This window comes from Schistocerca serialis, unplaced genomic scaffold, assembly GCF_023864345.2.
Source record: "Schistocerca serialis cubense isolate TAMUIC-IGC-003099 unplaced genomic scaffold, iqSchSeri2.2 HiC_scaffold_1374, whole genome shotgun sequence".
Taxonomy (NCBI): domain Eukaryota; kingdom Metazoa; phylum Arthropoda; class Insecta; order Orthoptera; family Acrididae; genus Schistocerca; species Schistocerca serialis.
Genome location: NW_026047596.1, coordinates 39,405 through 65,542, shown reverse-complemented (window position 1 = coordinate 65,542; position 26,138 = coordinate 39,405). Strand labels below are relative to the sequence as shown.

Genomic DNA, 26,138 nt, shown 5'->3' with positions numbered 1-26,138 from the left:
GGAAATTTTAATACTTTGGTAGCGATTCGTCTGGTAGCGGTGGAAACGCTACGGAAAATAATGAAGCTACGCCGTTTTCTGACACCACAGTGCTTTAAACGGTAGCAGTTGCATGTGTCGGGACAACACCCGCGCTACCAGCAGTCGTGGCCGAGTGGTTAAGGCGTCTGACTCGAAATCAGATTCCCTCTGGGAGCGTAGGTTCGAATCCTACCGGCTGCGTGCGATTTTGCGTAAAGAGGAGCAAAAATTTTCGCACACATGTGACATGCGTGGGCGAATGCGGGTGCAAACCAGTGACGCCATTCTCAACAAGACGAAAGTTTCCGTTTAAGAATACTGAGTTTCGCGACGACCGCTGCTTACTGTGGCCATCGGTTCACCTCGCACTGACGCTGGGACTGCAGAAAGCCGTCGCTGAGATCGTGAGTACACAGATGTGCTCGAAAGTGTAGGACAGAGCGAACATTCATTTCTTTTTAAGAATCGCAATTCAATCATTCGAGTGCGGCAAAGGCAGTGGTGCAGCGTTTCTTTTCTTAAGATCTCGCAGCTGCTTGGAGGTATGTCCATCGTTTTAAGACGACACAAAACTAGCGTCAGCGGTGCGTCAGTGGGAAGTCGGTGAAGTCGCCATTGGAGCCATAAGCCAGTAATTACAACACGCGAATCACTCGCACACCATGTAGCATGCACCACAACGCTCGGCCGAGGGACCGGACAGCTCAGTCGGTAGAGCGCTAGACCTTCAACCAAAGGGTCCCGGGCTCAAACCCCCGCCAGGCGAAAATTAACACACTGTCGTAACGGCTAATGGAAACCCTACAGAAAAGAGTGACGCCACGCCGCTTTCTGCCATCAGATTGCTTCTAAAGACGGCGGTTCCACTTGTCGGGAGTCGCTTCTGCCACCGGCAGTCGTGGCCGAGTGGTTAAGGCGTCTGACTTGAAATCAGATTCCCTCTGGGAGCGTAGGTTCGAGTCCTGCCGACTGCGAAAATTTTCTCGCTCTCAAAAGATGGACGTTCAGCTGCATCCTAGCAGTTGCGTCACTACTAAACACGCGCGTCACCAGCAATGTGCAGTGTTATTTGATCCAGGGCGCAGCGTTACAGTCGCGCTCAGAAGCCGCAGCTCATCTCCTCGTCTCACAGCCGCCCACCGGGTGTTAGTACAAGTGTCGCCTCACTGGGCAGTGCAGATGTGTCCATCTTAGCTTGCAGACGATGACGTGTAGCAATTGATGAGCTAACGCAAGTCGAATGTTTTACCGTGTGTATCTCCTAGATACTGCCTCTCATACGGTGGAGAGGCTCACTCCTTCTTGTGTCTCGTTCTCTGCACACGAGTTGCCCCTGGCATCGATATAGCACGGGTTTTCTAGCGCCAGCGCGGCGTCACGTGAAGTCAGCGAAGTGAATATTACACGAGTCGAGTCGACATGTTTGCTTGTTACGATGATGGAAGCAGAAGAAATGTGTGTGGGACTTCACTGCATCGGCTGCTCGCCTTTCAGCGTCCCTGTGTCTTATCAGACGAAGGTGACTGTGAAATTGGCAACGAGGCAGAGGTTAACAAACACATGCAAACAGGAACGTTCAATGTCAGCCGAAATAGCTCAGTTGGGAGAGCGTTAGACTGAAGATCTAAAGGTCCCTGGTTCGATCCCGGGTTTCGGCAGGTATTCGTTTTGATGCGACGCCAATGGAATGGCTCTGCGTTGGTGATAATGCAACTACCGCTGACAACAAAAATGACTCTCTCCTGTAGCTGTTCTGGTTGTCTAGTGCATGCCATAAGAGGAACTCACTAGACAACTAACTCCCTTAGAAGCAAAAGAATCAAAAAAGTCCTACCGACTGCGTTCCTTTTTCTGTGTCAGGTGGTGAAGAACGTTTTCAACGGAACCGTGAAACGAGCGAAAACGTGGGAAACATTGCATTCGAAATGCTTGCGAATTTTCCAATTGCCCAGTGAGTGTCGACAAAATATGTAAATTCTCTGCTCCAACGTATGAGACGCAACGACTCCTGCAATTTGTTGTTGCATCGTGTGTCAGCAGTCTTCGATAGTGTGTTACGAGCTTAGTGCGATAAGTCTGCAGACAGCATTTAGGCGACGTTTTATTAGTAACGGCCCCATGCAGCGATTGCACAACAGTAAACGACATGAGTCAATGTATAGTTGTGCATCGTGAGAGGTATCACAGCGTCGTGTGAGCCCGGATAGCTCAGTCGGTAGAGCATTAGGCTTTTAACCTAAGGGTCCAGGGTTCAAGTCCCTGTCCGGGCGGAAATTTTAATACTTTGGTAGCGATTCGTCTGGTAGCGGTGGAAACGCTACGGAAAATAATGAAGCTACGCCGTTTTCTGACACCACAGTGCTTTAAACGGTAGCAGTTGCATGTGTCGGGACAACACCGCGCTACCAGCAGTCGTGGCCGAGTGGTTAAGGCGTCTGACTCGAAATCAGATTCCCTCTGGGAGCGTAGGTTCGAATCCTACCGGCTGCGTGCGATTTTGCGTAAAGAGGAGCAAAAATTTTCGCACACATGTGACATGCGTGGGCGAATGCGGGTGCAAACCAGTGACGCCATTCTCAACAAGACGAAAGTTTCCGTTTAAGAATACTGAGTTTCGCGACGACCGCTGCTTACTGTGGCCATCGGTTCACCTCGCACTGACGCTGGGACTGCAGAAAGCCGTCGCTGAGATCGTGAGTACACAGATGTGCTCGAAAGTGTAGGACAGAGCGAACATTCATTTCTTTTTAAGAATCGCAATTCAATCATTCGAGTGCGGCAAAGGCAGTGGTGCAGCGTTTCTTTTCTTAAGATCTCGCAGCTGCTTGGAGGTATGTCCATCGTTTTAAGACGACACAAAACTAGCGTCAGCGGTGCGTCAGTGGGAAGTCGGTGAAGTCGCCATTGGAGCCATAAGCCAGTAATTACAACACGCGAATCACTCGCACACCATGTAGCATGCACCACAACGCTCGGCCGAGGGACCGGACAGCTCAGTCGGTAGAGCGCTAGACCTTCAACCAAAGGGTCCCGGGCTCAAACCCCCGCCAGGCGAAAATTAACACACTGTCGTAACGGCTAATGGAAACCCTACAGAAAAGAGTGACGCCACGCCGCTTTCTGCCATCAGATTGCTTCTAAAGACGGCGGTTCCACTTGTCGGGAGTCGCTTCTGCCACCGGCAGTCGTGGCCGAGTGGTTAAGGCGTCTGACTTGAAATCAGATTCCCTCTGGGAGCGTAGGTTCGAGTCCTGCCGACTGCGAAAATTTTCTCGCTCTCAAAAGATGGACGTTCAGCTGCATCCTAGCAGTTGCGTCACTACTAAACACGCGCGTCACCAGCAATGTGCAGTGTTATTTGATCCAGGGCGCAGCGTTACAGTCGCGCTCAGAAGCCGCAGCTCATCTCCTCGTCTCACAGCCGCCCACCGGGTGTTAGTACAAGTGTCGCCTCACTGGGCAGTGCAGATGTGTCCATCTTAGCTTGCAGACGATGACGTGTAGCAATTGATGAGCTAACGCAAGTCGAATGTTTTACCGTGTGTATCTCCTAGATACTGCCTCTCATACGGTGGAGAGGCTCACTCCTTCTTGTGTCTCGTTCTCTGCACACGAGTTGCCCCTGGCATCGATATAGCACGGGTTTTCTAGCGCCAGCGCGGCGTCACGTGAAGTCAGCGAAGTGAATATTACACGAGTCGAGTCGACATGTTTGCTTGTTACGATGATGGAAGCAGAAGAAATGTGTGTGGGACTTCACTGCATCGGCTGCTCGCCTTTCAGCGTCCCTGTGTCTTATCAGACGAAGGTGACTGTGAAATTGGCAACGAGGCAGAGGTTAACAAACACATGCAAACAGGAACGTTCAATGTCAGCCGAAATAGCTCAGTTGGGAGAGCGTTAGACTGAAGATCTAAAGGTCCCTGGTTCGATCCCGGGTTTCGGCAGGTATTCGTTTTGATGCGACGCCAATGGAATGGCTCTGCGTTGGTGATAATGCAACTACCGCTGACAACAAAAATGACTCTCTCCTGTAGCTGTTCTGGTTGTCTAGTGCATGCCATAAGAGGAACTCACTAGACAACTAACTCCCTTAGAAGCAAAAGAATCAAAAAAGTCCTACCGACTGCGTTCCTTTTTCTGTGTCAGGTGGTGAAGAACGTTTTCAACGGAACCGTGAAACGAGCGAAAACGTGGGAAACATTGCATTCGAAATGCTTGCGAATTTTCCAATTGCCCAGTGAGTGTCGACAAAATATGTAAATTCTCTGCTCCAACGTATGAGACGCAACGACTCCTGCAATTTGTTGTTGCATCGTGTGTCAGCAGTCTTCGATAGTGTGTTACGAGCTTAGTGCGATAAGTCTGCAGACAGCATTTAGGCGACGTTTTATTAGTAACGGCCCCATGCAGCGATTGCACAACAGTAAACGACATGAGTCAATGTATAGTTGTGCATCGTGAGAGGTATCACAGCGTCGTGTGAGCCCGGATAGCTCAGTCGGTAGAGCATTAGGCTTTTAACCTAAGGGTCCAGGGTTCAAGTCCCTGTCCGGGCGGAAATTTTAATACTTTGGTAGCGATTCGTCTGGTAGCGGTGGAAACGCTACGGAAAATAATGAAGCTACGCCGTTTTCTGACACCACAGTGCTTTAAACGGTAGCAGTTGCATGTGTCGGGACAACACCGCGCTACCAGCAGTCGTGGCCGAGTGGTTAAGGCGTCTGACTCGAAATCAGATTCCCTCTGGGAGCGTAGGTTCGAATCCTACCGGCTGCGTGCGATTTTGCGTAAAGAGGAGCAAAAATTTTCGCACACATGTGACATGCGTGGGCGAATGCGGGTGCAAACCAGTGACGCCATTCTCAACAAGACGAAAGTTTCCGTTTAAGAATACTGAGTTTCGCGACGACCGCTGCTTACTGTGGCCATCGGTTCACCTCGCACTGACGCTGGGACTGCAGAAAGCCGTCGCTGAGATCGTGAGTACACAGATGTGCTCGAAAGTGTAGGACAGAGCGAACATTCATTTCTTTTTAAGAATCGCAATTCAATCATTCGAGTGCGGCAAAGGCAGTGGTGCAGCGTTTCTTTTCTTAAGATCTCGCAGCTGCTTGGAGGTATGTCCATCGTTTTAAGACGACACAAAACTAGCGTCAGCGGTGCGTCAGTGGGAAGTCGGTGAAGTCGCCATTGGAGCCATAAGCCAGTAATTACAACACGCGAATCACTCGCACACCATGTAGCATGCACCACAACGCTCGGCCGAGGGACCGGACAGCTCAGTCGGTAGAGCGCTAGACCTTCAACCAAAGGGTCCCGGGCTCAAACCCCCGCCAGGCGAAAATTAACACACTGTCGTAACGGCTAATGGAAACCCTACAGAAAAGAGTGACGCCACGCCGCTTTCTGCCATCAGATTGCTTCTAAAGACGGCGGTTCCACTTGTCGGGAGTCGCTTCTGCCACCGGCAGTCGTGGCCGAGTGGTTAAGGCGTCTGACTTGAAATCAGATTCCCTCTGGGAGCGTAGGTTCGAGTCCTGCCGACTGCGAAAATTTTCTCGCTCTCAAAAGATGGACGTTCAGCTGCATCCTAGCAGTTGCGTCACTACTAAACACGCGCGTCACCAGCAATGTGCAGTGTTATTTGATCCAGGGCGCAGCGTTACAGTCGCGCTCAGAAGCCGCAGCTCATCTCCTCGTCTCACAGCCGCCCACCGGGTGTTAGTACAAGTGTCGCCTCACTGGGCAGTGCAGATGTGTCCATCTTAGCTTGCAGACGATGACGTGTAGCAATTGATGAGCTAACGCAAGTCGAATGTTTTACCGTGTGTATCTCCTAGATACTGCCTCTCATACGGTGGAGAGGCTCACTCCTTCTTGTGTCTCGTTCTCTGCACACGAGTTGCCCCTGGCATCGATATAGCACGGGTTTTCTAGCGCCAGCGCGGCGTCACGTGAAGTCAGCGAAGTGAATATTACACGAGTCGAGTCGACATGTTTGCTTGTTACGATGATGGAAGCAGAAGAAATGTGTGTGGGACTTCACTGCATCGGCTGCTCGCCTTTCAGCGTCCCTGTGTCTTATCAGACGAAGGTGACTGTGAAATTGGCAACGAGGCAGAGGTTAACAAACACATGCAAACAGGAACGTTCAATGTCAGCCGAAATAGCTCAGTTGGGAGAGCGTTAGACTGAAGATCTAAAGGTCCCTGGTTCGATCCCGGGTTTCGGCAGGTATTCGTTTTGATGCGACGCCAATGGAATGGCTCTGCGTTGGTGATAATGCAACTACCGCTGACAACAAAAATGACTCTCTCCTGTAGCTGTTCTGGTTGTCTAGTGCATGCCATAAGAGGAACTCACTAGACAACTAACTCCCTTAGAAGCAAAAGAATCAAAAAAGTCCTACCGACTGCGTTCCTTTTTCTGTGTCAGGTGGTGAAGAACGTTTTCAACGGAACCGTGAAACGAGCGAAAACGTGGGAAACATTGCATTCGAAATGCTTGCGAATTTTCCAATTGCCCAGTGAGTGTCGACAAAATATGTAAATTCTCTGCTCCAACGTATGAGACGCAACGACTCCTGCAATTTGTTGTTGCATCGTGTGTCAGCAGTCTTCGATAGTGTGTTACGAGCTTAGTGCGATAAGTCTGCAGACAGCATTTAGGCGACGTTTTATTAGTAACGGCCCCATGCAGCGATTGCACAACAGTAAACGACATGAGTCAATGTATAGTTGTGCATCGTGAGAGGTATCACAGCGTCGTGTGAGCCCGGATAGCTCAGTCGGTAGAGCATTAGGCTTTTAACCTAAGGGTCCAGGGTTCAAGTCCCTGTCCGGGCGGAAATTTTAATACTTTGGTAGCGATTCGTCTGGTAGCGGTGGAAACGCTACGGAAAATAATGAAGCTACGCCGTTTTCTGACACCACAGTGCTTTAAACGGTAGCAGTTGCATGTGTCGGGACAACACCGCGCTACCAGCAGTCGTGGCCGAGTGGTTAAGGCGTCTGACTCGAAATCAGATTCCCTCTGGGAGCGTAGGTTCGAATCCTACCGGCTGCGTGCGATTTTGCGTAAAGAGGAGCAAAAATTTTCGCACACATGTGACATGCGTGGGCGAATGCGGGTGCAAACCAGTGACGCCATTCTCAACAAGACGAAAGTTTCCGTTTAAGAATACTGAGTTTCGCGACGACCGCTGCTTACTGTGGCCATCGGTTCACCTCGCACTGACGCTGGGACTGCAGAAAGCCGTCGCTGAGATCGTGAGTACACAGATGTGCTCGAAAGTGTAGGACAGAGCGAACATTCATTTCTTTTTAAGAATCGCAATTCAATCATTCGAGTGCGGCAAAGGCAGTGGTGCAGCGTTTCTTTTCTTAAGATCTCGCAGCTGCTTGGAGGTATGTCCATCGTTTTAAGACGACACAAAACTAGCGTCAGCGGTGCGTCAGTGGGAAGTCGGTGAAGTCGCCATTGGAGCCATAAGCCAGTAATTACAACACGCGAATCACTCGCACACCATGTAGCATGCACCACAACGCTCGGCCGAGGGACCGGACAGCTCAGTCGGTAGAGCGCTAGACCTTCAACCAAAGGGTCCCGGGCTCAAACCCCCGCCAGGCGAAAATTAACACACTGTCGTAACGGCTAATGGAAACCCTACAGAAAAGAGTGACGCCACGCCGCTTTCTGCCATCAGATTGCTTCTAAAGACGGCGGTTCCACTTGTCGGGAGTCGCTTCTGCCACCGGCAGTCGTGGCCGAGTGGTTAAGGCGTCTGACTTGAAATCAGATTCCCTCTGGGAGCGTAGGTTCGAGTCCTGCCGACTGCGAAAATTTTCTCGCTCTCAAAAGATGGACGTTCAGCTGCATCCTAGCAGTTGCGTCACTACTAAACACGCGCGTCACCAGCAATGTGCAGTGTTATTTGATCCAGGGCGCAGCGTTACAGTCGCGCTCAGAAGCCGCAGCTCATCTCCTCGTCTCACAGCCGCCCACCGGGTGTTAGTACAAGTGTCGCCTCACTGGGCAGTGCAGATGTGTCCATCTTAGCTTGCAGACGATGACGTGTAGCAATTGATGAGCTAACGCAAGTCGAATGTTTTACCGTGTGTATCTCCTAGATACTGCCTCTCATACGGTGGAGAGGCTCACTCCTTCTTGTGTCTCGTTCTCTGCACACGAGTTGCCCCTGGCATCGATATAGCACGGGTTTTCTAGCGCCAGCGCGGCGTCACGTGAAGTCAGCGAAGTGAATATTACACGAGTCGAGTCGACATGTTTGCTTGTTACGATGATGGAAGCAGAAGAAATGTGTGTGGGACTTCACTGCATCGGCTGCTCGCCTTTCAGCGTCCCTGTGTCTTATCAGACGAAGGTGACTGTGAAATTGGCAACGAGGCAGAGGTTAACAAACACATGCAAACAGGAACGTTCAATGTCAGCCGAAATAGCTCAGTTGGGAGAGCGTTAGACTGAAGATCTAAAGGTCCCTGGTTCGATCCCGGGTTTCGGCAGGTATTCGTTTTGATGCGACGCCAATGGAATGGCTCTGCGTTGGTGATAATGCAACTACCGCTGACAACAAAAATGACTCTCTCCTGTAGCTGTTCTGGTTGTCTAGTGCATGCCATAAGAGGAACTCACTAGACAACTAACTCCCTTAGAAGCAAAAGAATCAAAAAAGTCCTACCGACTGCGTTCCTTTTTCTGTGTCAGGTGGTGAAGAACGTTTTCAACGGAACCGTGAAACGAGCGAAAACGTGGGAAACATTGCATTCGAAATGCTTGCGAATTTTCCAATTGCCCAGTGAGTGTCGACAAAATATGTAAATTCTCTGCTCCAACGTATGAGACGCAACGACTCCTGCAATTTGTTGTTGCATCGTGTGTCAGCAGTCTTCGATAGTGTGTTACGAGCTTAGTGCGATAAGTCTGCAGACAGCATTTAGGCGACGTTTTATTAGTAACGGCCCCATGCAGCGATTGCACAACAGTAAACGACATGAGTCAATGTATAGTTGTGCATCGTGAGAGGTATCACAGCGTCGTGTGAGCCCGGATAGCTCAGTCGGTAGAGCATTAGGCTTTTAACCTAAGGGTCCAGGGTTCAAGTCCCTGTCCGGGCGGAAATTTTAATACTTTGGTAGCGATTCGTCTGGTAGCGGTGGAAACGCTACGGAAAATAATGAAGCTACGCCGTTTTCTGACACCACAGTGCTTTAAACGGTAGCAGTTGCATGTGTCGGGACAACACCGCGCTACCAGCAGTCGTGGCCGAGTGGTTAAGGCGTCTGACTCGAAATCAGATTCCCTCTGGGAGCGTAGGTTCGAATCCTACCGGCTGCGTGCGATTTTGCGTAAAGAGGAGCAAAAATTTTCGCACACATGTGACATGCGTGGGCGAATGCGGGTGCAAACCAGTGACGCCATTCTCAACAAGACGAAAGTTTCCGTTTAAGAATACTGAGTTTCGCGACGACCGCTGCTTACTGTGGCCATCGGTTCACCTCGCACTGACGCTGGGACTGCAGAAAGCCGTCGCTGAGATCGTGAGTACACAGATGTGCTCGAAAGTGTAGGACAGAGCGAACATTCATTTCTTTTTAAGAATCGCAATTCAATCATTCGAGTGCGGCAAAGGCAGTGGTGCAGCGTTTCTTTTCTTAAGATCTCGCAGCTGCTTGGAGGTATGTCCATCGTTTTAAGACGACACAAAACTAGCGTCAGCGGTGCGTCAGTGGGAAGTCGGTGAAGTCGCCATTGGAGCCATAAGCCAGTAATTACAACACGCGAATCACTCGCACACCATGTAGCATGCACCACAACGCTCGGCCGAGGGACCGGACAGCTCAGTCGGTAGAGCGCTAGACCTTCAACCAAAGGGTCCCGGGCTCAAACCCCCGCCAGGCGAAAATTAACACACTGTCGTAACGGCTAATGGAAACCCTACAGAAAAGAGTGACGCCACGCCGCTTTCTGCCATCAGATTGCTTCTAAAGACGGCGGTTCCACTTGTCGGGAGTCGCTTCTGCCACCGGCAGTCGTGGCCGAGTGGTTAAGGCGTCTGACTTGAAATCAGATTCCCTCTGGGAGCGTAGGTTCGAGTCCTGCCGACTGCGAAAATTTTCTCGCTCTCAAAAGATGGACGTTCAGCTGCATCCTAGCAGTTGCGTCACTACTAAACACGCGCGTCACCAGCAATGTGCAGTGTTATTTGATCCAGGGCGCAGCGTTACAGTCGCGCTCAGAAGCCGCAGCTCATCTCCTCGTCTCACAGCCGCCCACCGGGTGTTAGTACAAGTGTCGCCTCACTGGGCAGTGCAGATGTGTCCATCTTAGCTTGCAGACGATGACGTGTAGCAATTGATGAGCTAACGCAAGTCGAATGTTTTACCGTGTGTATCTCCTAGATACTGCCTCTCATACGGTGGAGAGGCTCACTCCTTCTTGTGTCTCGTTCTCTGCACACGAGTTGCCCCTGGCATCGATATAGCACGGGTTTTCTAGCGCCAGCGCGGCGTCACGTGAAGTCAGCGAAGTGAATATTACACGAGTCGAGTCGACATGTTTGCTTGTTACGATGATGGAAGCAGAAGAAATGTGTGTGGGACTTCACTGCATCGGCTGCTCGCCTTTCAGCGTCCCTGTGTCTTATCAGACGAAGGTGACTGTGAAATTGGCAACGAGGCAGAGGTTAACAAACACATGCAAACAGGAACGTTCAATGTCAGCCGAAATAGCTCAGTTGGGAGAGCGTTAGACTGAAGATCTAAAGGTCCCTGGTTCGATCCCGGGTTTCGGCAGGTATTCGTTTTGATGCGACGCCAATGGAATGGCTCTGCGTTGGTGATAATGCAACTACCGCTGACAACAAAAATGACTCTCTCCTGTAGCTGTTCTGGTTGTCTAGTGCATGCCATAAGAGGAACTCACTAGACAACTAACTCCCTTAGAAGCAAAAGAATCAAAAAAGTCCTACCGACTGCGTTCCTTTTTCTGTGTCAGGTGGTGAAGAACGTTTTCAACGGAACCGTGAAACGAGCGAAAACGTGGGAAACATTGCATTCGAAATGCTTGCGAATTTTCCAATTGCCCAGTGAGTGTCGACAAAATATGTAAATTCTCTGCTCCAACGTATGAGACGCAACGACTCCTGCAATTTGTTGTTGCATCGTGTGTCAGCAGTCTTCGATAGTGTGTTACGAGCTTAGTGCGATAAGTCTGCAGACAGCATTTAGGCGACGTTTTATTAGTAACGGCCCCATGCAGCGATTGCACAACAGTAAACGACATGAGTCAATGTATAGTTGTGCATCGTGAGAGGTATCACAGCGTCGTGTGAGCCCGGATAGCTCAGTCGGTAGAGCATTAGGCTTTTAACCTAAGGGTCCAGGGTTCAAGTCCCTGTCCGGGCGGAAATTTTAATACTTTGGTAGCGATTCGTCTGGTAGCGGTGGAAACGCTACGGAAAATAATGAAGCTACGCCGTTTTCTGACACCACAGTGCTTTAAACGGTAGCAGTTGCATGTGTCGGGACAACACCGCGCTACCAGCAGTCGTGGCCGAGTGGTTAAGGCGTCTGACTCGAAATCAGATTCCCTCTGGGAGCGTAGGTTCGAATCCTACCGGCTGCGTGCGATTTTGCGTAAAGAGGAGCAAAAATTTTCGCACACATGTGACATGCGTGGGCGAATGCGGGTGCAAACCAGTGACGCCATTCTCAACAAGACGAAAGTTTCCGTTTAAGAATACTGAGTTTCGCGACGACCGCTGCTTACTGTGGCCATCGGTTCACCTCGCACTGACGCTGGGACTGCAGAAAGCCGTCGCTGAGATCGTGAGTACACAGATGTGCTCGAAAGTGTAGGACAGAGCGAACATTCATTTCTTTTTAAGAATCGCAATTCAATCATTCGAGTGCGGCAAAGGCAGTGGTGCAGCGTTTCTTTTCTTAAGATCTCGCAGCTGCTTGGAGGTATGTCCATCGTTTTAAGACGACACAAAACTAGCGTCAGCGGTGCGTCAGTGGGAAGTCGGTGAAGTCGCCATTGGAGCCATAAGCCAGTAATTACAACACGCGAATCACTCGCACACCATGTAGCATGCACCACAACGCTCGGCCGAGGGACCGGACAGCTCAGTCGGTAGAGCGCTAGACCTTCAACCAAAGGGTCCCGGGCTCAAACCCCCGCCAGGCGAAAATTAACACACTGTCGTAACGGCTAATGGAAACCCTACAGAAAAGAGTGACGCCACGCCGCTTTCTGCCATCAGATTGCTTCTAAAGACGGCGGTTCCACTTGTCGGGAGTCGCTTCTGCCACCGGCAGTCGTGGCCGAGTGGTTAAGGCGTCTGACTTGAAATCAGATTCCCTCTGGGAGCGTAGGTTCGAGTCCTGCCGACTGCGAAAATTTTCTCGCTCTCAAAAGATGGACGTTCAGCTGCATCCTAGCAGTTGCGTCACTACTAAACACGCGCGTCACCAGCAATGTGCAGTGTTATTTGATCCAGGGCGCAGCGTTACAGTCGCGCTCAGAAGCCGCAGCTCATCTCCTCGTCTCACAGCCGCCCACCGGGTGTTAGTACAAGTGTCGCCTCACTGGGCAGTGCAGATGTGTCCATCTTAGCTTGCAGACGATGACGTGTAGCAATTGATGAGCTAACGCAAGTCGAATGTTTTACCGTGTGTATCTCCTAGATACTGCCTCTCATACGGTGGAGAGGCTCACTCCTTCTTGTGTCTCGTTCTCTGCACACGAGTTGCCCCTGGCATCGATATAGCACGGGTTTTCTAGCGCCAGCGCGGCGTCACGTGAAGTCAGCGAAGTGAATATTACACGAGTCGAGTCGACATGTTTGCTTGTTACGATGATGGAAGCAGAAGAAATGTGTGTGGGACTTCACTGCATCGGCTGCTCGCCTTTCAGCGTCCCTGTGTCTTATCAGACGAAGGTGACTGTGAAATTGGCAACGAGGCAGAGGTTAACAAACACATGCAAACAGGAACGTTCAATGTCAGCCGAAATAGCTCAGTTGGGAGAGCGTTAGACTGAAGATCTAAAGGTCCCTGGTTCGATCCCGGGTTTCGGCAGGTATTCGTTTTGATGCGACGCCAATGGAATGGCTCTGCGTTGGTGATAATGCAACTACCGCTGACAACAAAAATGACTCTCTCCTGTAGCTGTTCTGGTTGTCTAGTGCATGCCATAAGAGGAACTCACTAGACAACTAACTCCCTTAGAAGCAAAAGAATCAAAAAAGTCCTACCGACTGCGTTCCTTTTTCTGTGTCAGGTGGTGAAGAACGTTTTCAACGGAACCGTGAAACGAGCGAAAACGTGGGAAACATTGCATTCGAAATGCTTGCGAATTTTCCAATTGCCCAGTGAGTGTCGACAAAATATGTAAATTCTCTGCTCCAACGTATGAGACGCAACGACTCCTGCAATTTGTTGTTGCATCGTGTGTCAGCAGTCTTCGATAGTGTGTTACGAGCTTAGTGCGATAAGTCTGCAGACAGCATTTAGGCGACGTTTTATTAGTAACGGCCCCATGCAGCGATTGCACAACAGTAAACGACATGAGTCAATGTATAGTTGTGCATCGTGAGAGGTATCACAGCGTCGTGTGAGCCCGGATAGCTCAGTCGGTAGAGCATTAGGCTTTTAACCTAAGGGTCCAGGGTTCAAGTCCCTGTCCGGGCGGAAATTTTAATACTTTGGTAGCGATTCGTCTGGTAGCGGTGGAAACGCTACGGAAAATAATGAAGCTACGCCGTTTTCTGACACCACAGTGCTTTAAACGGTAGCAGTTGCATGTGTCGGGACAACACCGCGCTACCAGCAGTCGTGGCCGAGTGGTTAAGGCGTCTGACTCGAAATCAGATTCCCTCTGGGAGCGTAGGTTCGAATCCTACCGGCTGCGTGCGATTTTGCGTAAAGAGGAGCAAAAATTTTCGCACACATGTGACATGCGTGGGCGAATGCGGGTGCAAACCAGTGACGCCATTCTCAACAAGACGAAAGTTTCCGTTTAAGAATACTGAGTTTCGCGACGACCGCTGCTTACTGTGGCCATCGGTTCACCTCGCACTGACGCTGGGACTGCAGAAAGCCGTCGCTGAGATCGTGAGTACACAGATGTGCTCGAAAGTGTAGGACAGAGCGAACATTCATTTCTTTTTAAGAATCGCAATTCAATCATTCGAGTGCGGCAAAGGCAGTGGTGCAGCGTTTCTTTTCTTAAGATCTCGCAGCTGCTTGGAGGTATGTCCATCGTTTTAAGACGACACAAAACTAGCGTCAGCGGTGCGTCAGTGGGAAGTCGGTGAAGTCGCCATTGGAGCCATAAGCCAGTAATTACAACACGCGAATCACTCGCACACCATGTAGCATGCACCACAACGCTCGGCCGAGGGACCGGACAGCTCAGTCGGTAGAGCGCTAGACCTTCAACCAAAGGGTCCCGGGCTCAAACCCCCGCCAGGCGAAAATTAACACACTGTCGTAACGGCTAATGGAAACCCTACAGAAAAGAGTGACGCCACGCCGCTTTCTGCCATCAGATTGCTTCTAAAGACGGCGGTTCCACTTGTCGGGAGTCGCTTCTGCCACCGGCAGTCGTGGCCGAGTGGTTAAGGCGTCTGACTTGAAATCAGATTCCCTCTGGGAGCGTAGGTTCGAGTCCTGCCGACTGCGAAAATTTTCTCGCTCTCAAAAGATGGACGTTCAGCTGCATCCTAGCAGTTGCGTCACTACTAAACACGCGCGTCACCAGCAATGTGCAGTGTTATTTGATCCAGGGCGCAGCGTTACAGTCGCGCTCAGAAGCCGCAGCTCATCTCCTCGTCTCACAGCCGCCCACCGGGTGTTAGTACAAGTGTCGCCTCACTGGGCAGTGCAGATGTGTCCATCTTAGCTTGCAGACGATGACGTGTAGCAATTGATGAGCTAACGCAAGTCGAATGTTTTACCGTGTGTATCTCCTAGATACTGCCTCTCATACGGTGGAGAGGCTCACTCCTTCTTGTGTCTCGTTCTCTGCACACGAGTTGCCCCTGGCATCGATATAGCACGGGTTTTCTAGCGCCAGCGCGGCGTCACGTGAAGTCAGCGAAGTGAATATTACACGAGTCGAGTCGACATGTTTGCTTGTTACGATGATGGAAGCAGAAGAAATGTGTGTGGGACTTCACTGCATCGGCTGCTCGCCTTTCAGCGTCCCTGTGTCTTATCAGACGAAGGTGACTGTGAAATTGGCAACGAGGCAGAGGTTAACAAACACATGCAAACAGGAACGTTCAATGTCAGCCGAAATAGCTCAGTTGGGAGAGCGTTAGACTGAAGATCTAAAGGTCCCTGGTTCGATCCCGGGTTTCGGCAGGTATTCGTTTTGATGCGACGCCAATGGAATGGCTCTGCGTTGGTGATAATGCAACTACCGCTGACAACAAAAATGACTCTCTCCTGTAGCTGTTCTGGTTGTCTAGTGCATGCCATAAGAGGAACTCACTAGACAACTAACTCCCTTAGAAGCAAAAGAATCAAAAAAGTCCTACCGACTGCGTTCCTTTTTCTGTGTCAGGTGGTGAAGAACGTTTTCAACGGAACCGTGAAACGAGCGAAAACGTGGGAAACATTGCATTCGAAATGCTTGCGAATTTTCCAATTGCCCAGTGAGTGTCGACAAAATATGTAAATTCTCTGCTCCAACGTATGAGACGCAACGACTCCTGCAATTTGTTGTTGCATCGTGTGTCAGCAGTCTTCGATAGTGTGTTACGAGCTTAGTGCGATAAGTCTGCAGACAGCATTTAGGCGACGTTTTATTAGTAACGGCCCCATGCAGCGATTGCACAACAGTAAACGACATGAGTCAATGTATAGTTGTGCATCGTGAGAGGTATCACAGCGTCGTGTGAGCCCGGATAGCTCAGTCGGTAGAGCATTAGGCTTTTAACCTAAGGGTCCAGGGTTCAAGTCCCTGTCCGGGCGGAAATTTTAATACTTTGGTAGCGATTCGTCTGGTAGCGGTGGAAACGCTACGGAAAATAATGAAGCTACGCCGTTTTCTGACACCACAGTGCTTTAAACGGTAGCAGTTGCATGTGTCGGGACAACACCGCGCTACCAGCAGTCGTGGCCGAGTGGTTAAGGCGTCTGACTCGAAATCAGATTCCCTCTGGGAGCGTAGGTTCGAATCCTACCGGCTGCGTGCGATTTTGCGTAAAGAGGAGCAAAAATTTTCGCACACATGTGACATGCGTGGGCGAATGCGGGTGCAAACCAGTGACGCCATTCTCAACAAGACGAAAGTTTCCGTTTAAGAATACTGAGTTTCGCGACGACCGCTGCTTACTGTGGCCATCGGTTCACCTCGCACTGACGCTGGGACTGCAGAAAGCCGTCGCTGAGATCGTGAGTACACAGATGTGCTCGAAAGTGTAGGACAGAGCGAACATTCATTTCTTTTTAAGAATCGCAATTCAATCATTCGAGTGCGGCAAAGGCAGTGGTGCAGCGTTTCTTTTCTTAAGATCTCGCAGCTGCTTGGAGGTATGTCCATCGTTTTAAGACGACACAAAACTAGCGTCAGCGGTGCGTCAGTGGGAAGTCGGTGAAGTCGCCATTGGAGCCATAAGCCAGTAATTACAACACGCGAATCACTCGCACACCATGTAGCATGCACCACAACGCTCGGCCGAGGGACCGGACAGCTCAGTCGGTAGAGCGCTAGACCTTCAACCAAAGGGTCCCGGGCTCAAACCCCCGCCAGGCGAAAATTAACACACTGTCGTAACGGCTAATGGAAACCCTACAGAAAAGAGTGACGCCACGCCGCTTTCTGCCATCAGATTGCTTCTAAAGACGGCGGTTCCACTTGTCGGGAGTCGCTTCTGCCACCGGCAGTCGTGGCCGAGTGGTTAAGGCGTCTGACTTGAAATCAGATTCCCTCTGGGAGCGTAGGTTCGAGTCCTGCCGACTGCGAAAATTTTCTCGCTCTCAAAAGATGGACGTTCAGCTGCATCCTAGCAGTTGCGTCACTACTAAACACGCGCGTCACCAGCAATGTGCAGTGTTATTTGATCCAGGGCGCAGCGTTACAGTCGCGCTCAGAAGCCGCAGCTCATCTCCTCGTCTCACAGCCGCCCACCGGGTGTTAGTACAAGTGTCGCCTCACTGGGCAGTGCAGATGTGTCCATCTTAGCTTGCAGACGATGACGTGTAGCAATTGATGAGCTAACGCAAGTCGAATGTTTTACCGTGTGTATCTCCTAGATACTGCCTCTCATACGGTGGAGAGGCTCACTCCTTCTTGTGTCTCGTTCTCTGCACACGAGTTGCCCCTGGCATCGATATAGCACGGGTTTTCTAGCGCCAGCGCGGCGTCACGTGAAGTCAGCGAAGTGAATATTACACGAGTCGAGTCGACATGTTTGCTTGTTACGATGATGGAAGCAGAAGAAATGTGTGTGGGACTTCACTGCATCGGCTGCTCGCCTTTCAGCGTCCCTGTGTCTTATCAGACGAAGGTGACTGTGAAATTGGCAACGAGGCAGAGGTTAACAAACACATGCAAACAGGAACGTTCAATGTCAGCCGAAATAGCTCAGTTGGGAGAGCGTTAGACTGAAGATCTAAAGGTCCCTGGTTCGATCCCGGGTTTCGGCAGGTATTCGTTTTGATGCGACGCCAATGGAATGGCTCTGCGTTGGTGATAATGCAACTACCGCTGACAACAAAAATGACTCTCTCCTGTAGCTGTTCTGGTTGTCTAGTGCATGCCATAAGAGGAACTCACTAGACAACTAACTCCCTTAGAAGCAAAAGAATCAAAAAAGTCCTACCGACTGCGTTCCTTTTTCTGTGTCAGGTGGTGAAGAACGTTTTCAACGGAACCGTGAAACGAGCGAAAACGTGGGAAACATTGCATTCGAAATGCTTGCGAATTTTCCAATTGCCCAGTGAGTGTCGACAAAATATGTAAATTCTCTGCTCCAACGTATGAGACGCAACGACTCCTGCAATTTGTTGTTGCATCGTGTGTCAGCAGTCTTCGATAGTGTGTTACGAGCTTAGTGCGATAAGTCTGCAGACAGCATTTAGGCGACGTTTTATTAGTAACGGCCCCATGCAGCGATTGCACAACAGTAAACGACATGAGTCAATGTATAGTTGTGCATCGTGAGAGGTATCACAGCGTCGTGTGAGCCCGGATAGCTCAGTCGGTAGAGCATTAGGCTTTTAACCTAAGGGTCCAGGGTTCAAGTCCCTGTCCGGGCGGAAATTTTAATACTTTGGTAGCGATTCGTCTGGTAGCGGTGGAAACGCTACGGAAAATAATGAAGCTACGCCGTTTTCTGACACCACAGTGCTTTAAACGGTAGCAGTTGCATGTGTCGGGACAACACCGCGCTACCAGCAGTCGTGGCCGAGTGGTTAAGGCGTCTGACTCGAAATCAGATTCCCTCTGGGAGCGTAGGTTCGAATCCTACCGGCTGCGTGCGATTTTGCGTAAAGAGGAGCAAAAATTTTCGCACACATGTGACATGCGTGGGCGAATGCGGGTGCAAACCAGTGACGCCATTCTCAACAAGACGAAAGTTTCCGTTTAAGAATACTGAGTTTCGCGACGACCGCTGCTTACTGTGGCCATCGGTTCACCTCGCACTGACGCTGGGACTGCAGAAAGCCGTCGCTGAGATCGTGAGTACACAGATGTGCTCGAAAGTGTAGGACAGAGCGAACATTCATTTCTTTTTAAGAATCGCAATTCAATCATTCGAGTGCGGCAAAGGCAGTGGTGCAGCGTTTCTTTTCTTAAGATCTCGCAGCTGCTTGGAGGTATGTCCATCGTTTTAAGACGACACAAAACTAGCGTCAGCGGTGCGTCAGTGGGAAGTCGGTGAAGTCGCCATTGGAGCCATAAGCCAGTAATTACAACACGCGAATCACTCGCACACCATGTAGCATGCACCACAACGCTCGGCCGAGGGACCGGACAGCTCAGTCGGTAGAGCGCTAGACCTTCAACCAAAGGGTCCCGGGCTCAAACCCCCGCCAGGCGAAAATTAACACACTGTCGTAACGGCTAATGGAAACCCTACAGAAAAGAGTGACGCCACGCCGCTTTCTGCCATCAGATTGCTTCTAAAGACGGCGGTTCCACTTGTCGGGAGTCGCTTCTGCCACCGGCAGTCGTGGCCGAGTGGTTCAGTTCCGCTTGCGACGCCGTGCAGGTCGCACGTGTTTGTGCCTTCGCTCCGCAATAGCGTGTGCAAGCCGTGACTACTTTCTTTGTTTACGTTGTTTGCTCGATTTGCTGTCTTGTGTTTCCGTCACTTCACTTCGCTTTTAGTGTTTTGTGTCGTTTTGTGTTAGCGGTCTCGACCGTTTAATAAGTGGATATGTCGTCCAGGTTGTTCCCAAGGAAATGTACTCTGTGTTTCGAATTTGACAAGTCTACACGTCATGTTCAACCGAGTTCCATGGAAGTTCACGATTTCATAGTGGATGTTATTGGTATTACGTCTGACCAGGTTCATACTGCCTATTACGACACCGACCTCTACTGTTTCTTTGTCAAGTTGTTAAACCCTGTGTTACTGGAGAGGATTCTGTTAAAACATGGTAGCAGAGCTGAGTTCCGTCATCGTGACGCCTCGGTGAGTACTGTTCTCATATCAAATGCTGATGTAGAATACAAAAATGTCCGTGTGTACAACCTGCCGCCGGAAGTTGAAAACTGTTATTTACGTGAGATTTTGACGACGTATGGGGAGGTCAAGCAAATCCGTAACGAACGTTGGTCTAGTCAACATCGGTTACAGTGTTTTAGTGGCGTCCGGTCAGTCGAAATGCACGTCAAGCAAGATATCCCCTCCCATCTTATTGTTTGTGGGTATAAAGTGCATGTCACGTACAGTGGGCAACCAGGCACATGCTTTCTTTGTAATGAAACTGGCCACTTGCGTACGAACTGCCCTAAACGTGTATTTGTTCTCAAAAGTACTTTGGAACAGCGTAAAAAATTGACATTGGCCGATCTTGTTAGGGAGGCACCAATCACGGACATCGAACGCCCTAGTGATAGTGAAATATTGCCCCCGGAGCCTGGTTTGCCTGTTGCCGACTTTCCACCCTTTCCTTCAAAACCGGTTACAGATACGCCTGCTTCCAAATCTGACGTGCAGCTGCTGAGCCACAAACGGCGAAGAACGTGTGATGCTGATAGTCCGGACGAGGATCTCCAGGAATTAGAACACGACGTCCCAAAAGAGATGCCGGTTACGGTTACTGACTCTAGTTTTCCTGAACCGTCGCACGCAGCTGTCGACGCTGCGGCTATTGACGTCATTCCGAGTGACGTGCAGGCAGCTTTGGCACCACAACAGCCGAGCACGCCGCCTGAAGTCGCGACGTCACCACAGGCCGAATCACAACAAGCGCGTGCTTCCGATAAGCATAACAAGGGAGGCAGTCCTTGTGTACAAACTGAAGGAAGTCAACGTCCGTCTACAAACAAACACGAAGTTCGTGCTAGTGACAACAAACAAACTTGTCCACCTTCTGAGTCAGTTCTTTCTGCGGATCAGATGGCTGAGGCGTCACATCCCATTATGGATTGCGAAGTCACTCAGGATCCTCCCACACCTCCGTCTGCCGATGTGTTCCCTAGCAGGGCACGTAGTAGGACCAAAGTTCAACCGAACGTCAACGCCGTACGGAAGAAAAACAAACCCAACGACACACAAGTGCCTGTTCGTGATCCTCCTGACAATGCAGCCCATTCCGAAGTTTCTGTGACATTGTAATGCGACCAGTGTTGTTTAGGGACCCTTTACGTACCTCACTGTAATAATGGCACAAGCGTACAAATTCGTCTCCCTGAACATAAATAAGATTCGATCTGATCTCAAAATTGCGGCCCTCCAGCAGTTTCTATACGAATCTGACGCTGATATTGTGTTGTTGCAGGAAGTTACTGTTTTGAATCTCTTCGTCTCTGGTTTTAAAACCATATCAAACGTTGCTCCTGAGGAAAGTACAGGTACCGCACTTTTATTACGGGAAGGTATTCCAGTTGGGGAGATCGAGTTTTTAGATTCCGGTCGAGGAGTGAGCTGTAAAATTTTTGATGTAACCCTTGTTAACTTATATGCCCCGTCAGGCAACAGCAACAAATTCGAACGGTCACGTTTTTATAAGGAGGATGTTACGTATCTGTTGAGGAGGAGTCCTCAAAACCTGATAATAGGAGGTGACTTCAACTGTGTTCTACGTAAAAACGATCAGTCCCCTAATTTTAACTACTGTAAAGACCTGCATGAGCTCGTTAAGAATATTAAGCTGAAAGATGCTTGGGAACTGAAGTATCCTACTTTAGTTAAATTCACTTTTTTCACCGTTACTTCATGCAGCCGTCTGGATAGAATTTATCTATCGGACTGTATCAGTGACAGACTCCTAGCGGTTGACGTAATCCCGGCTAGTTTTACCGACCATTGCGCTTTTACGGCAACGGTTCACTTAAATCGACAGCCTACCAAATTATTTCGTTCCCCGTGGATGTTAAACATATCGCATCTGGCGGACGCTGAATTATTTGACGTTATCAGGCATGTGTGGGAAACTTGTTTGCGTTCCATCACTTTTTATCCGACTAAAGCGATGTGGTGGACCACTGTTGCGAAACCAAAGCTTCGAAAAAGTCTCATTTATTATAGTGCTCAGAAAGCACGCGCCTTCAAGAGGACCTTTGAGTTTTACTACACTGTGCTGCGACAACTGTATGATTCATCCACTGCGACCAACACTAACTTTCCATCCATTCAACGTGTCAAGGCTAAACTTGTCAGCTTGAAGCGTCAACAATTGGAAGGTCTGAAAGTTAAATCCAAACCTAAATCTGTTTTAGCCGACGAAATGACATCTATGTACCATTTATTCAAGCATTTATCACGCCGCCGCCGGGCTTTCATTGATGTTTTGGAAAGAGATAATGGGGAATTACTCTCTACTCAAGCGGCCATTATTAGTGAAATTCACCAACATTTCCAACGACTGTATTCCAGCGAGATTGTCAATGAACCTGCTGTCAGTGCAGTGGTCAATGTTCTTGATAGGGATATTACTCCTGCTGACAATGTCGACTTTTTATCGGATTTCACTCCCGAGGAACTTTTAGCCTTGATCTCCAAGTCGCCTTCCTTTAAATCGCCTGGTCCTGATGGTTTGCCCAAGGAATTTTATATCAAATTCTGGAATGTCCTTGGTGGTACTTTTACTGACATTGTTAATGAAGTCATGAGTGGTGGTCCTCTTCCTGCCGAGTTCAAGGTGGGTAGAATTGTTTTAGTCCCGAAGAGAACTGGTCACAAGCGAGTTGATAATCTCCGTCCAATCACATTATTGAACTTTGATTATAAAACGATTGCCCGAGCGATTAATAGCAGAATGACCCCCATCCTTGGGAAAGTTATTCATTCACATCAGTCTTGCCTTCCAGGGAGATCCATTATGACTCCGGTTGCGGAGTACAGAGACGTTATTTCAGTAGCGGCCGTAACCAACGTCAAATGTGCTTTCCTTTTTCTTGACTTTTGCAAAGCTTTTGACCGCGTTAGTCATGACTATTTAGAACGCATCCTGCAACGAATTGGACTCGACGAACGAGCTGTGGCAGTCATTCGGAATATGATAACAGGCATTACTGCTAGGATCACCGTTAACGGTCAGCTGACGCAAGCTGTCAGTATACGACGAGGTGTACCGCAAGGCAGTCCGTTGTCGATGTCGCTCTTTGTTTTGTCGCTCGAGCCATTTCTGAAGAGATTGTGTATCACATTAACTGGCCTTTCTGTCTTAGGGAGCCATCTTACTGTGAGGGCTTACGCCGATGATGTTGCTGTTATCCTACGTCATGAGTCTGAAGTGGCCCAATTGCGGGCTGAGATTGATACTTACAGCACTGCTTCTGGAGCGAAACTCAGTGAGGGTAAATGTAAGGTTCTAAGCTTACGGGGCTTCGAATCTCTTGCTATACCGTGGGCACAGATCGTCGAACAACATGTTGCTCTGGGAATCATAATCGATAGGTGTCCCTTACGTATGGCAGCTAAAAACTGGAAACTTACTGCCAATCGAATACAGGGAGCTATAGTGGAAAACACCTGGCGATCGACAAATATCCTCCAGAAGATCAGGATTTTGAATACATACATACTCTGTAAAGCTTATTATGTCGCTCAGGTGTTCCCTCTTCCCAAAATGCAAGCCCATAAGATCATGCGTTTGTCCAGCAGGTTTGTGTGGCTCGGTCATATTTTTAAGTTAACCTATACCACACTGTCTAAGTCAGTGCAAGCTGGGGGCCTGCAACTCAATGATATCCGTCGAAAGGCGACAGCACTCTATATAAAACGAACAACTGTGATAATTACCACGATGCCCCATACTATCACATCGAAGCTGTTTCGCATTGTTCGCCCTAAATGTATGAAACCGCCAATTGACATCGGGAAACTCAACTTCCAATTGCAACATGTCGGTGTTTATTACCTCGAAATGAGTTACTTAGGTGACAGTGTTTTCACAGGTCCTTGTCTCACGACAGTGTTCTTAATTGCTCAGTGGCAGAAGTACGAAGCTCCAAATACAATTGAAATGCACTACCCAAGAATCGTCTGGACGGCAGTGTGGACCAATATTACTCTAAAAATTCATTCCTCCGATGTGCTTTCCGCCTGGTATAAAGTTGTCCACAATCTTATTCCAACCAACGAAAAACTGAACCGCATTGGCTTAAGTGCTACTGACAACTGCCTCAAATGTGGATTAGTAGACACTCTGAGGCACAGGTTTACTTGCTGCGGGCATCAGTTCAACTGGCATTGGGTGCGGAAACGATTGGCGCTGCTCACACGTAGCACTGAAAGTCTTTATACAACTGATATCCTCCTGTGGCCTGATACACGGTATTACCCCAAAACGAAAAACAATACTGTTATGTGGATGCTGGGACATTTTGTCAATTACGTCATAACTAACCACGGAGAAGACAATATTACTGCCTTTATTGCTTATATGGAAACGGCATATTGGAGAAGAAACCAGTTCCCGCACATTAAGAGGGATTTTGGGAATATGTTAAAAATACTTTTTGAGAAACAGGGAATTGGGTGATTCTAAAGTAAATCCTCAATTACTGTCAACATTTCCACGGTGAAGTTCCCAAGTACAAGTTAACACTGAAGAATATTTTCGTTATCATTTCGACTATGGCGCTTGAGGACCTGAAGTTTTCTTTTCTTTCTTAGTCCTCATTATTTGTTTTTTGAGGGAAGAGACATTTTTTTTTTTCCCCTTGGTTATGCGAGAGATTTCTATTTTTCGTTGCACTTATATTACAAAGAAGACGAGGCAATGAACTCCTTGTAATCCGGAAGAACCAGTATTCTTTTTGTGTACTGTTGTACGACGCCAGTGAATCTGGAGACTTTGATTTCTTTTGACTATAGCTGATGAAGCTCGCCAAGGACGGCATTCATGGAGAGCGCAAGGAGGGCTGTAAGGGGAGAAGGGAGGCCCTAAAAAAAAAAAAAAAAAAAAAAAAAAAGTGGTTAAGGCGTCTGACTTGAAATCAGATTCCCTCTGGGAGCGTAGGTTCGAGTCCTGCCGACTGCGAAAATTTTCTCGCTCTCAAAAGATGGACGTTCAGCTGCATCCTAGCAGTTGCGTCACTACTAAACACGCGCGTCACCAGCAATGTGCAGTGTTATTTGATCCAGGGCGCAGCGTTACAGTCGCGCTCAGAAGCCGCAGCTCATCTCCTCGTCTCACAGCCGCCCACCGGGTGTTAGTACAAGTGTCGCCTCACTGGGCAGTGCAGATGTGTCCATCTTAGCTTGCAGACGATGACGTGTAGCAATTGATGAGCTAACGCAAGTCGAATGTTTTACCGTGTGTATCTCCTAGATACTGCCTCTCATACGGTGGAGAGGCTCACTCCTTCTTGTGTCTCGTTCTCTGCACACGAGTTGCCCCTGGCATCGATATAGCACGGGTTTTCTAGCGCCAGCGCGGCGTCACGTGAAGTCAGCGAAGTGAATATTACACGAGTCGAGTCGACATGTTTGCTTGTTACGATGATGGAAGCAGAAGAAATGTGTGTGGGACTTCACTGCATCGGCTGCTCGCCTTTCAGCGTCCCTGTGTCTTATCAGACGAAGGTGACTGTGAAATTGGCAACGAGGCAGAGGTTAACAAACACATGCAAACAGGAACGTTCAATGTCAGCCGAAATAGCTCAGTTGGGAGAGCGTTAGACTGAAGATCTAAAGGTCCCTGGTTCGATCCCGGGTTTCGGCAGGTATTCGTTTTGATGCGACGCCAATGGAATGGCTCTGCGTTGGTGATAATGCAACTACCGCTGACAACAAAAATGACTCTCTCCTGTAGCTGTTCTGGTTGTCTAGTGCATGCCATAAGAGGAACTCACTAGACAACTAACTCCCTTAGAAGCAAAAGAATCAAAAAAGTCCTACCGACTGCGTTCCTTTTTCTGTGTCAGGTGGTGAAGAACGTTTTCAACGGAACCGTGAAACGAGCGAAAACGTGGGAAACATTGCATTCGAAATGCTTGCGAATTTTCCAATTGCCCAGTGAGTGTCGACAAAATATGTAAATTCTCTGCTCCAACGTATGAGACGCAACGACTCCTGCAATTTGTTGTTGCATCGTGTGTCAGCAGTCTTCGATAGTGTGTTACGAGCTTAGTGCGATAAGTCTGCAGACAGCATTTAGGCGACGTTTTATTAGTAACGGCCCCATGCAGCGATTGCACAACAGTAAACGACATGAGTCAATGTATAGTTGTGCATCGTGAGAGGTATCACAGCGTCGTGTGAGCCCGGATAGCTCAGTCGGTAGAGCATTAGGCTTTTAACCTAAGGGTCCAGGGTTCAAGTCCCTGTCCGGGCGGAAATTTTAATACTTTGGTAGCGATTCGTCTGGTAGCGGTGGAAACGCTACGGAAAATAATGAAGCTACGCCGTTTTCTGACACCACAGTGCTTTAAACGGTAGCAGTTGCATGTGTCGGGACAAC

At 49.3% G+C, this 26,138-nt stretch overlaps 1 protein-coding gene and 35 non-coding genes across 36 annotated transcripts; all 36 read left to right on the top strand.

Annotated features, from left to right (window-relative positions):
• Positions 1–140: 140 nt before the first annotated feature.
• Positions 141–222, top strand: Trnas-cga (transfer RNA serine (anticodon CGA)). The gene has a single exon. It is a non-coding gene; the product is annotated as a tRNA-Ser (tRNA).
• Positions 223–913: 691 nt separating this feature from the next.
• On the top strand, positions 914–995 carry Trnas-uga (transfer RNA serine (anticodon UGA)). Its single transcript has one exon. It is a non-coding gene; the product is annotated as a tRNA-Ser (tRNA).
• Positions 996–1,606: 611 nt separating this feature from the next.
• Trnaf-gaa (transfer RNA phenylalanine (anticodon GAA)) lies at positions 1,607–1,679 on the top strand. The gene has a single exon. It is a non-coding gene; the product is annotated as a tRNA-Phe (tRNA).
• Positions 1,680–2,218: 539 nt separating this feature from the next.
• Positions 2,219–2,291, top strand: Trnak-uuu (transfer RNA lysine (anticodon UUU)). Its single transcript has one exon. It is a non-coding gene; the product is annotated as a tRNA-Lys (tRNA).
• A 138-nt stretch (positions 2,292–2,429) lies between these two features.
• Trnas-cga (transfer RNA serine (anticodon CGA)) lies at positions 2,430–2,511 on the top strand. The gene has a single exon. It is a non-coding gene; the product is annotated as a tRNA-Ser (tRNA).
• Positions 2,512–3,202: 691 nt separating this feature from the next.
• On the top strand, positions 3,203–3,284 carry Trnas-uga (transfer RNA serine (anticodon UGA)). Its single transcript has one exon. It is a non-coding gene; the product is annotated as a tRNA-Ser (tRNA).
• A 611-nt stretch (positions 3,285–3,895) lies between these two features.
• Trnaf-gaa (transfer RNA phenylalanine (anticodon GAA)) lies at positions 3,896–3,968 on the top strand. Its single transcript has one exon. It is a non-coding gene; the product is annotated as a tRNA-Phe (tRNA).
• A 539-nt stretch (positions 3,969–4,507) lies between these two features.
• Positions 4,508–4,580, top strand: Trnak-uuu (transfer RNA lysine (anticodon UUU)). The gene has a single exon. It is a non-coding gene; the product is annotated as a tRNA-Lys (tRNA).
• Positions 4,581–4,718: 138 nt separating this feature from the next.
• On the top strand, positions 4,719–4,800 carry Trnas-cga (transfer RNA serine (anticodon CGA)). Its single transcript has one exon. It is a non-coding gene; the product is annotated as a tRNA-Ser (tRNA).
• Positions 4,801–5,491: 691 nt separating this feature from the next.
• Trnas-uga (transfer RNA serine (anticodon UGA)) lies at positions 5,492–5,573 on the top strand. Its single transcript has one exon. It is a non-coding gene; the product is annotated as a tRNA-Ser (tRNA).
• Positions 5,574–6,184: 611 nt separating this feature from the next.
• Positions 6,185–6,257, top strand: Trnaf-gaa (transfer RNA phenylalanine (anticodon GAA)). Its single transcript has one exon. It is a non-coding gene; the product is annotated as a tRNA-Phe (tRNA).
• A 539-nt stretch (positions 6,258–6,796) lies between these two features.
• Trnak-uuu (transfer RNA lysine (anticodon UUU)) lies at positions 6,797–6,869 on the top strand. Its single transcript has one exon. It is a non-coding gene; the product is annotated as a tRNA-Lys (tRNA).
• Positions 6,870–7,007: 138 nt separating this feature from the next.
• On the top strand, positions 7,008–7,089 carry Trnas-cga (transfer RNA serine (anticodon CGA)). The gene has a single exon. It is a non-coding gene; the product is annotated as a tRNA-Ser (tRNA).
• Positions 7,090–7,780: 691 nt separating this feature from the next.
• On the top strand, positions 7,781–7,862 carry Trnas-uga (transfer RNA serine (anticodon UGA)). The gene has a single exon. It is a non-coding gene; the product is annotated as a tRNA-Ser (tRNA).
• A 611-nt stretch (positions 7,863–8,473) lies between these two features.
• On the top strand, positions 8,474–8,546 carry Trnaf-gaa (transfer RNA phenylalanine (anticodon GAA)). Its single transcript has one exon. It is a non-coding gene; the product is annotated as a tRNA-Phe (tRNA).
• A 539-nt stretch (positions 8,547–9,085) lies between these two features.
• On the top strand, positions 9,086–9,158 carry Trnak-uuu (transfer RNA lysine (anticodon UUU)). The gene has a single exon. It is a non-coding gene; the product is annotated as a tRNA-Lys (tRNA).
• A 138-nt stretch (positions 9,159–9,296) lies between these two features.
• On the top strand, positions 9,297–9,378 carry Trnas-cga (transfer RNA serine (anticodon CGA)). Its single transcript has one exon. It is a non-coding gene; the product is annotated as a tRNA-Ser (tRNA).
• A 691-nt stretch (positions 9,379–10,069) lies between these two features.
• Trnas-uga (transfer RNA serine (anticodon UGA)) lies at positions 10,070–10,151 on the top strand. Its single transcript has one exon. It is a non-coding gene; the product is annotated as a tRNA-Ser (tRNA).
• Positions 10,152–10,762: 611 nt separating this feature from the next.
• Positions 10,763–10,835, top strand: Trnaf-gaa (transfer RNA phenylalanine (anticodon GAA)). The gene has a single exon. It is a non-coding gene; the product is annotated as a tRNA-Phe (tRNA).
• A 539-nt stretch (positions 10,836–11,374) lies between these two features.
• Positions 11,375–11,447, top strand: Trnak-uuu (transfer RNA lysine (anticodon UUU)). The gene has a single exon. It is a non-coding gene; the product is annotated as a tRNA-Lys (tRNA).
• Positions 11,448–11,585: 138 nt separating this feature from the next.
• On the top strand, positions 11,586–11,667 carry Trnas-cga (transfer RNA serine (anticodon CGA)). Its single transcript has one exon. It is a non-coding gene; the product is annotated as a tRNA-Ser (tRNA).
• A 691-nt stretch (positions 11,668–12,358) lies between these two features.
• Positions 12,359–12,440, top strand: Trnas-uga (transfer RNA serine (anticodon UGA)). Its single transcript has one exon. It is a non-coding gene; the product is annotated as a tRNA-Ser (tRNA).
• Positions 12,441–13,051: 611 nt separating this feature from the next.
• On the top strand, positions 13,052–13,124 carry Trnaf-gaa (transfer RNA phenylalanine (anticodon GAA)). The gene has a single exon. It is a non-coding gene; the product is annotated as a tRNA-Phe (tRNA).
• Positions 13,125–13,663: 539 nt separating this feature from the next.
• Trnak-uuu (transfer RNA lysine (anticodon UUU)) lies at positions 13,664–13,736 on the top strand. The gene has a single exon. It is a non-coding gene; the product is annotated as a tRNA-Lys (tRNA).
• Positions 13,737–13,874: 138 nt separating this feature from the next.
• Positions 13,875–13,956, top strand: Trnas-cga (transfer RNA serine (anticodon CGA)). The gene has a single exon. It is a non-coding gene; the product is annotated as a tRNA-Ser (tRNA).
• Positions 13,957–14,647: 691 nt separating this feature from the next.
• Positions 14,648–14,729, top strand: Trnas-uga (transfer RNA serine (anticodon UGA)). Its single transcript has one exon. It is a non-coding gene; the product is annotated as a tRNA-Ser (tRNA).
• A 611-nt stretch (positions 14,730–15,340) lies between these two features.
• Trnaf-gaa (transfer RNA phenylalanine (anticodon GAA)) lies at positions 15,341–15,413 on the top strand. The gene has a single exon. It is a non-coding gene; the product is annotated as a tRNA-Phe (tRNA).
• A 539-nt stretch (positions 15,414–15,952) lies between these two features.
• On the top strand, positions 15,953–16,025 carry Trnak-uuu (transfer RNA lysine (anticodon UUU)). Its single transcript has one exon. It is a non-coding gene; the product is annotated as a tRNA-Lys (tRNA).
• A 138-nt stretch (positions 16,026–16,163) lies between these two features.
• Trnas-cga (transfer RNA serine (anticodon CGA)) lies at positions 16,164–16,245 on the top strand. Its single transcript has one exon. It is a non-coding gene; the product is annotated as a tRNA-Ser (tRNA).
• A 691-nt stretch (positions 16,246–16,936) lies between these two features.
• Trnas-uga (transfer RNA serine (anticodon UGA)) lies at positions 16,937–17,018 on the top strand. The gene has a single exon. It is a non-coding gene; the product is annotated as a tRNA-Ser (tRNA).
• A 611-nt stretch (positions 17,019–17,629) lies between these two features.
• Positions 17,630–17,702, top strand: Trnaf-gaa (transfer RNA phenylalanine (anticodon GAA)). The gene has a single exon. It is a non-coding gene; the product is annotated as a tRNA-Phe (tRNA).
• Positions 17,703–18,241: 539 nt separating this feature from the next.
• On the top strand, positions 18,242–18,314 carry Trnak-uuu (transfer RNA lysine (anticodon UUU)). The gene has a single exon. It is a non-coding gene; the product is annotated as a tRNA-Lys (tRNA).
• A 138-nt stretch (positions 18,315–18,452) lies between these two features.
• Positions 18,453–18,534, top strand: Trnas-cga (transfer RNA serine (anticodon CGA)). Its single transcript has one exon. It is a non-coding gene; the product is annotated as a tRNA-Ser (tRNA).
• Positions 18,535–20,085: 1,551 nt separating this feature from the next.
• On the top strand, positions 20,086–20,845 carry LOC126441884 (uncharacterized; the record flags this gene model as incomplete). Its single annotated transcript, XM_050090692.1, has 1 exon — positions 20,086–20,845. A coding segment is annotated over one exon (760 nt), but the record flags the coding sequence as incomplete, so codon positions are not given.
• Positions 20,846–25,327: 4,482 nt separating this feature from the next.
• On the top strand, positions 25,328–25,400 carry Trnaf-gaa (transfer RNA phenylalanine (anticodon GAA)). The gene has a single exon. It is a non-coding gene; the product is annotated as a tRNA-Phe (tRNA).
• A 539-nt stretch (positions 25,401–25,939) lies between these two features.
• On the top strand, positions 25,940–26,012 carry Trnak-uuu (transfer RNA lysine (anticodon UUU)). Its single transcript has one exon. It is a non-coding gene; the product is annotated as a tRNA-Lys (tRNA).
• Positions 26,013–26,138: the final 126 nt, after the last annotated feature.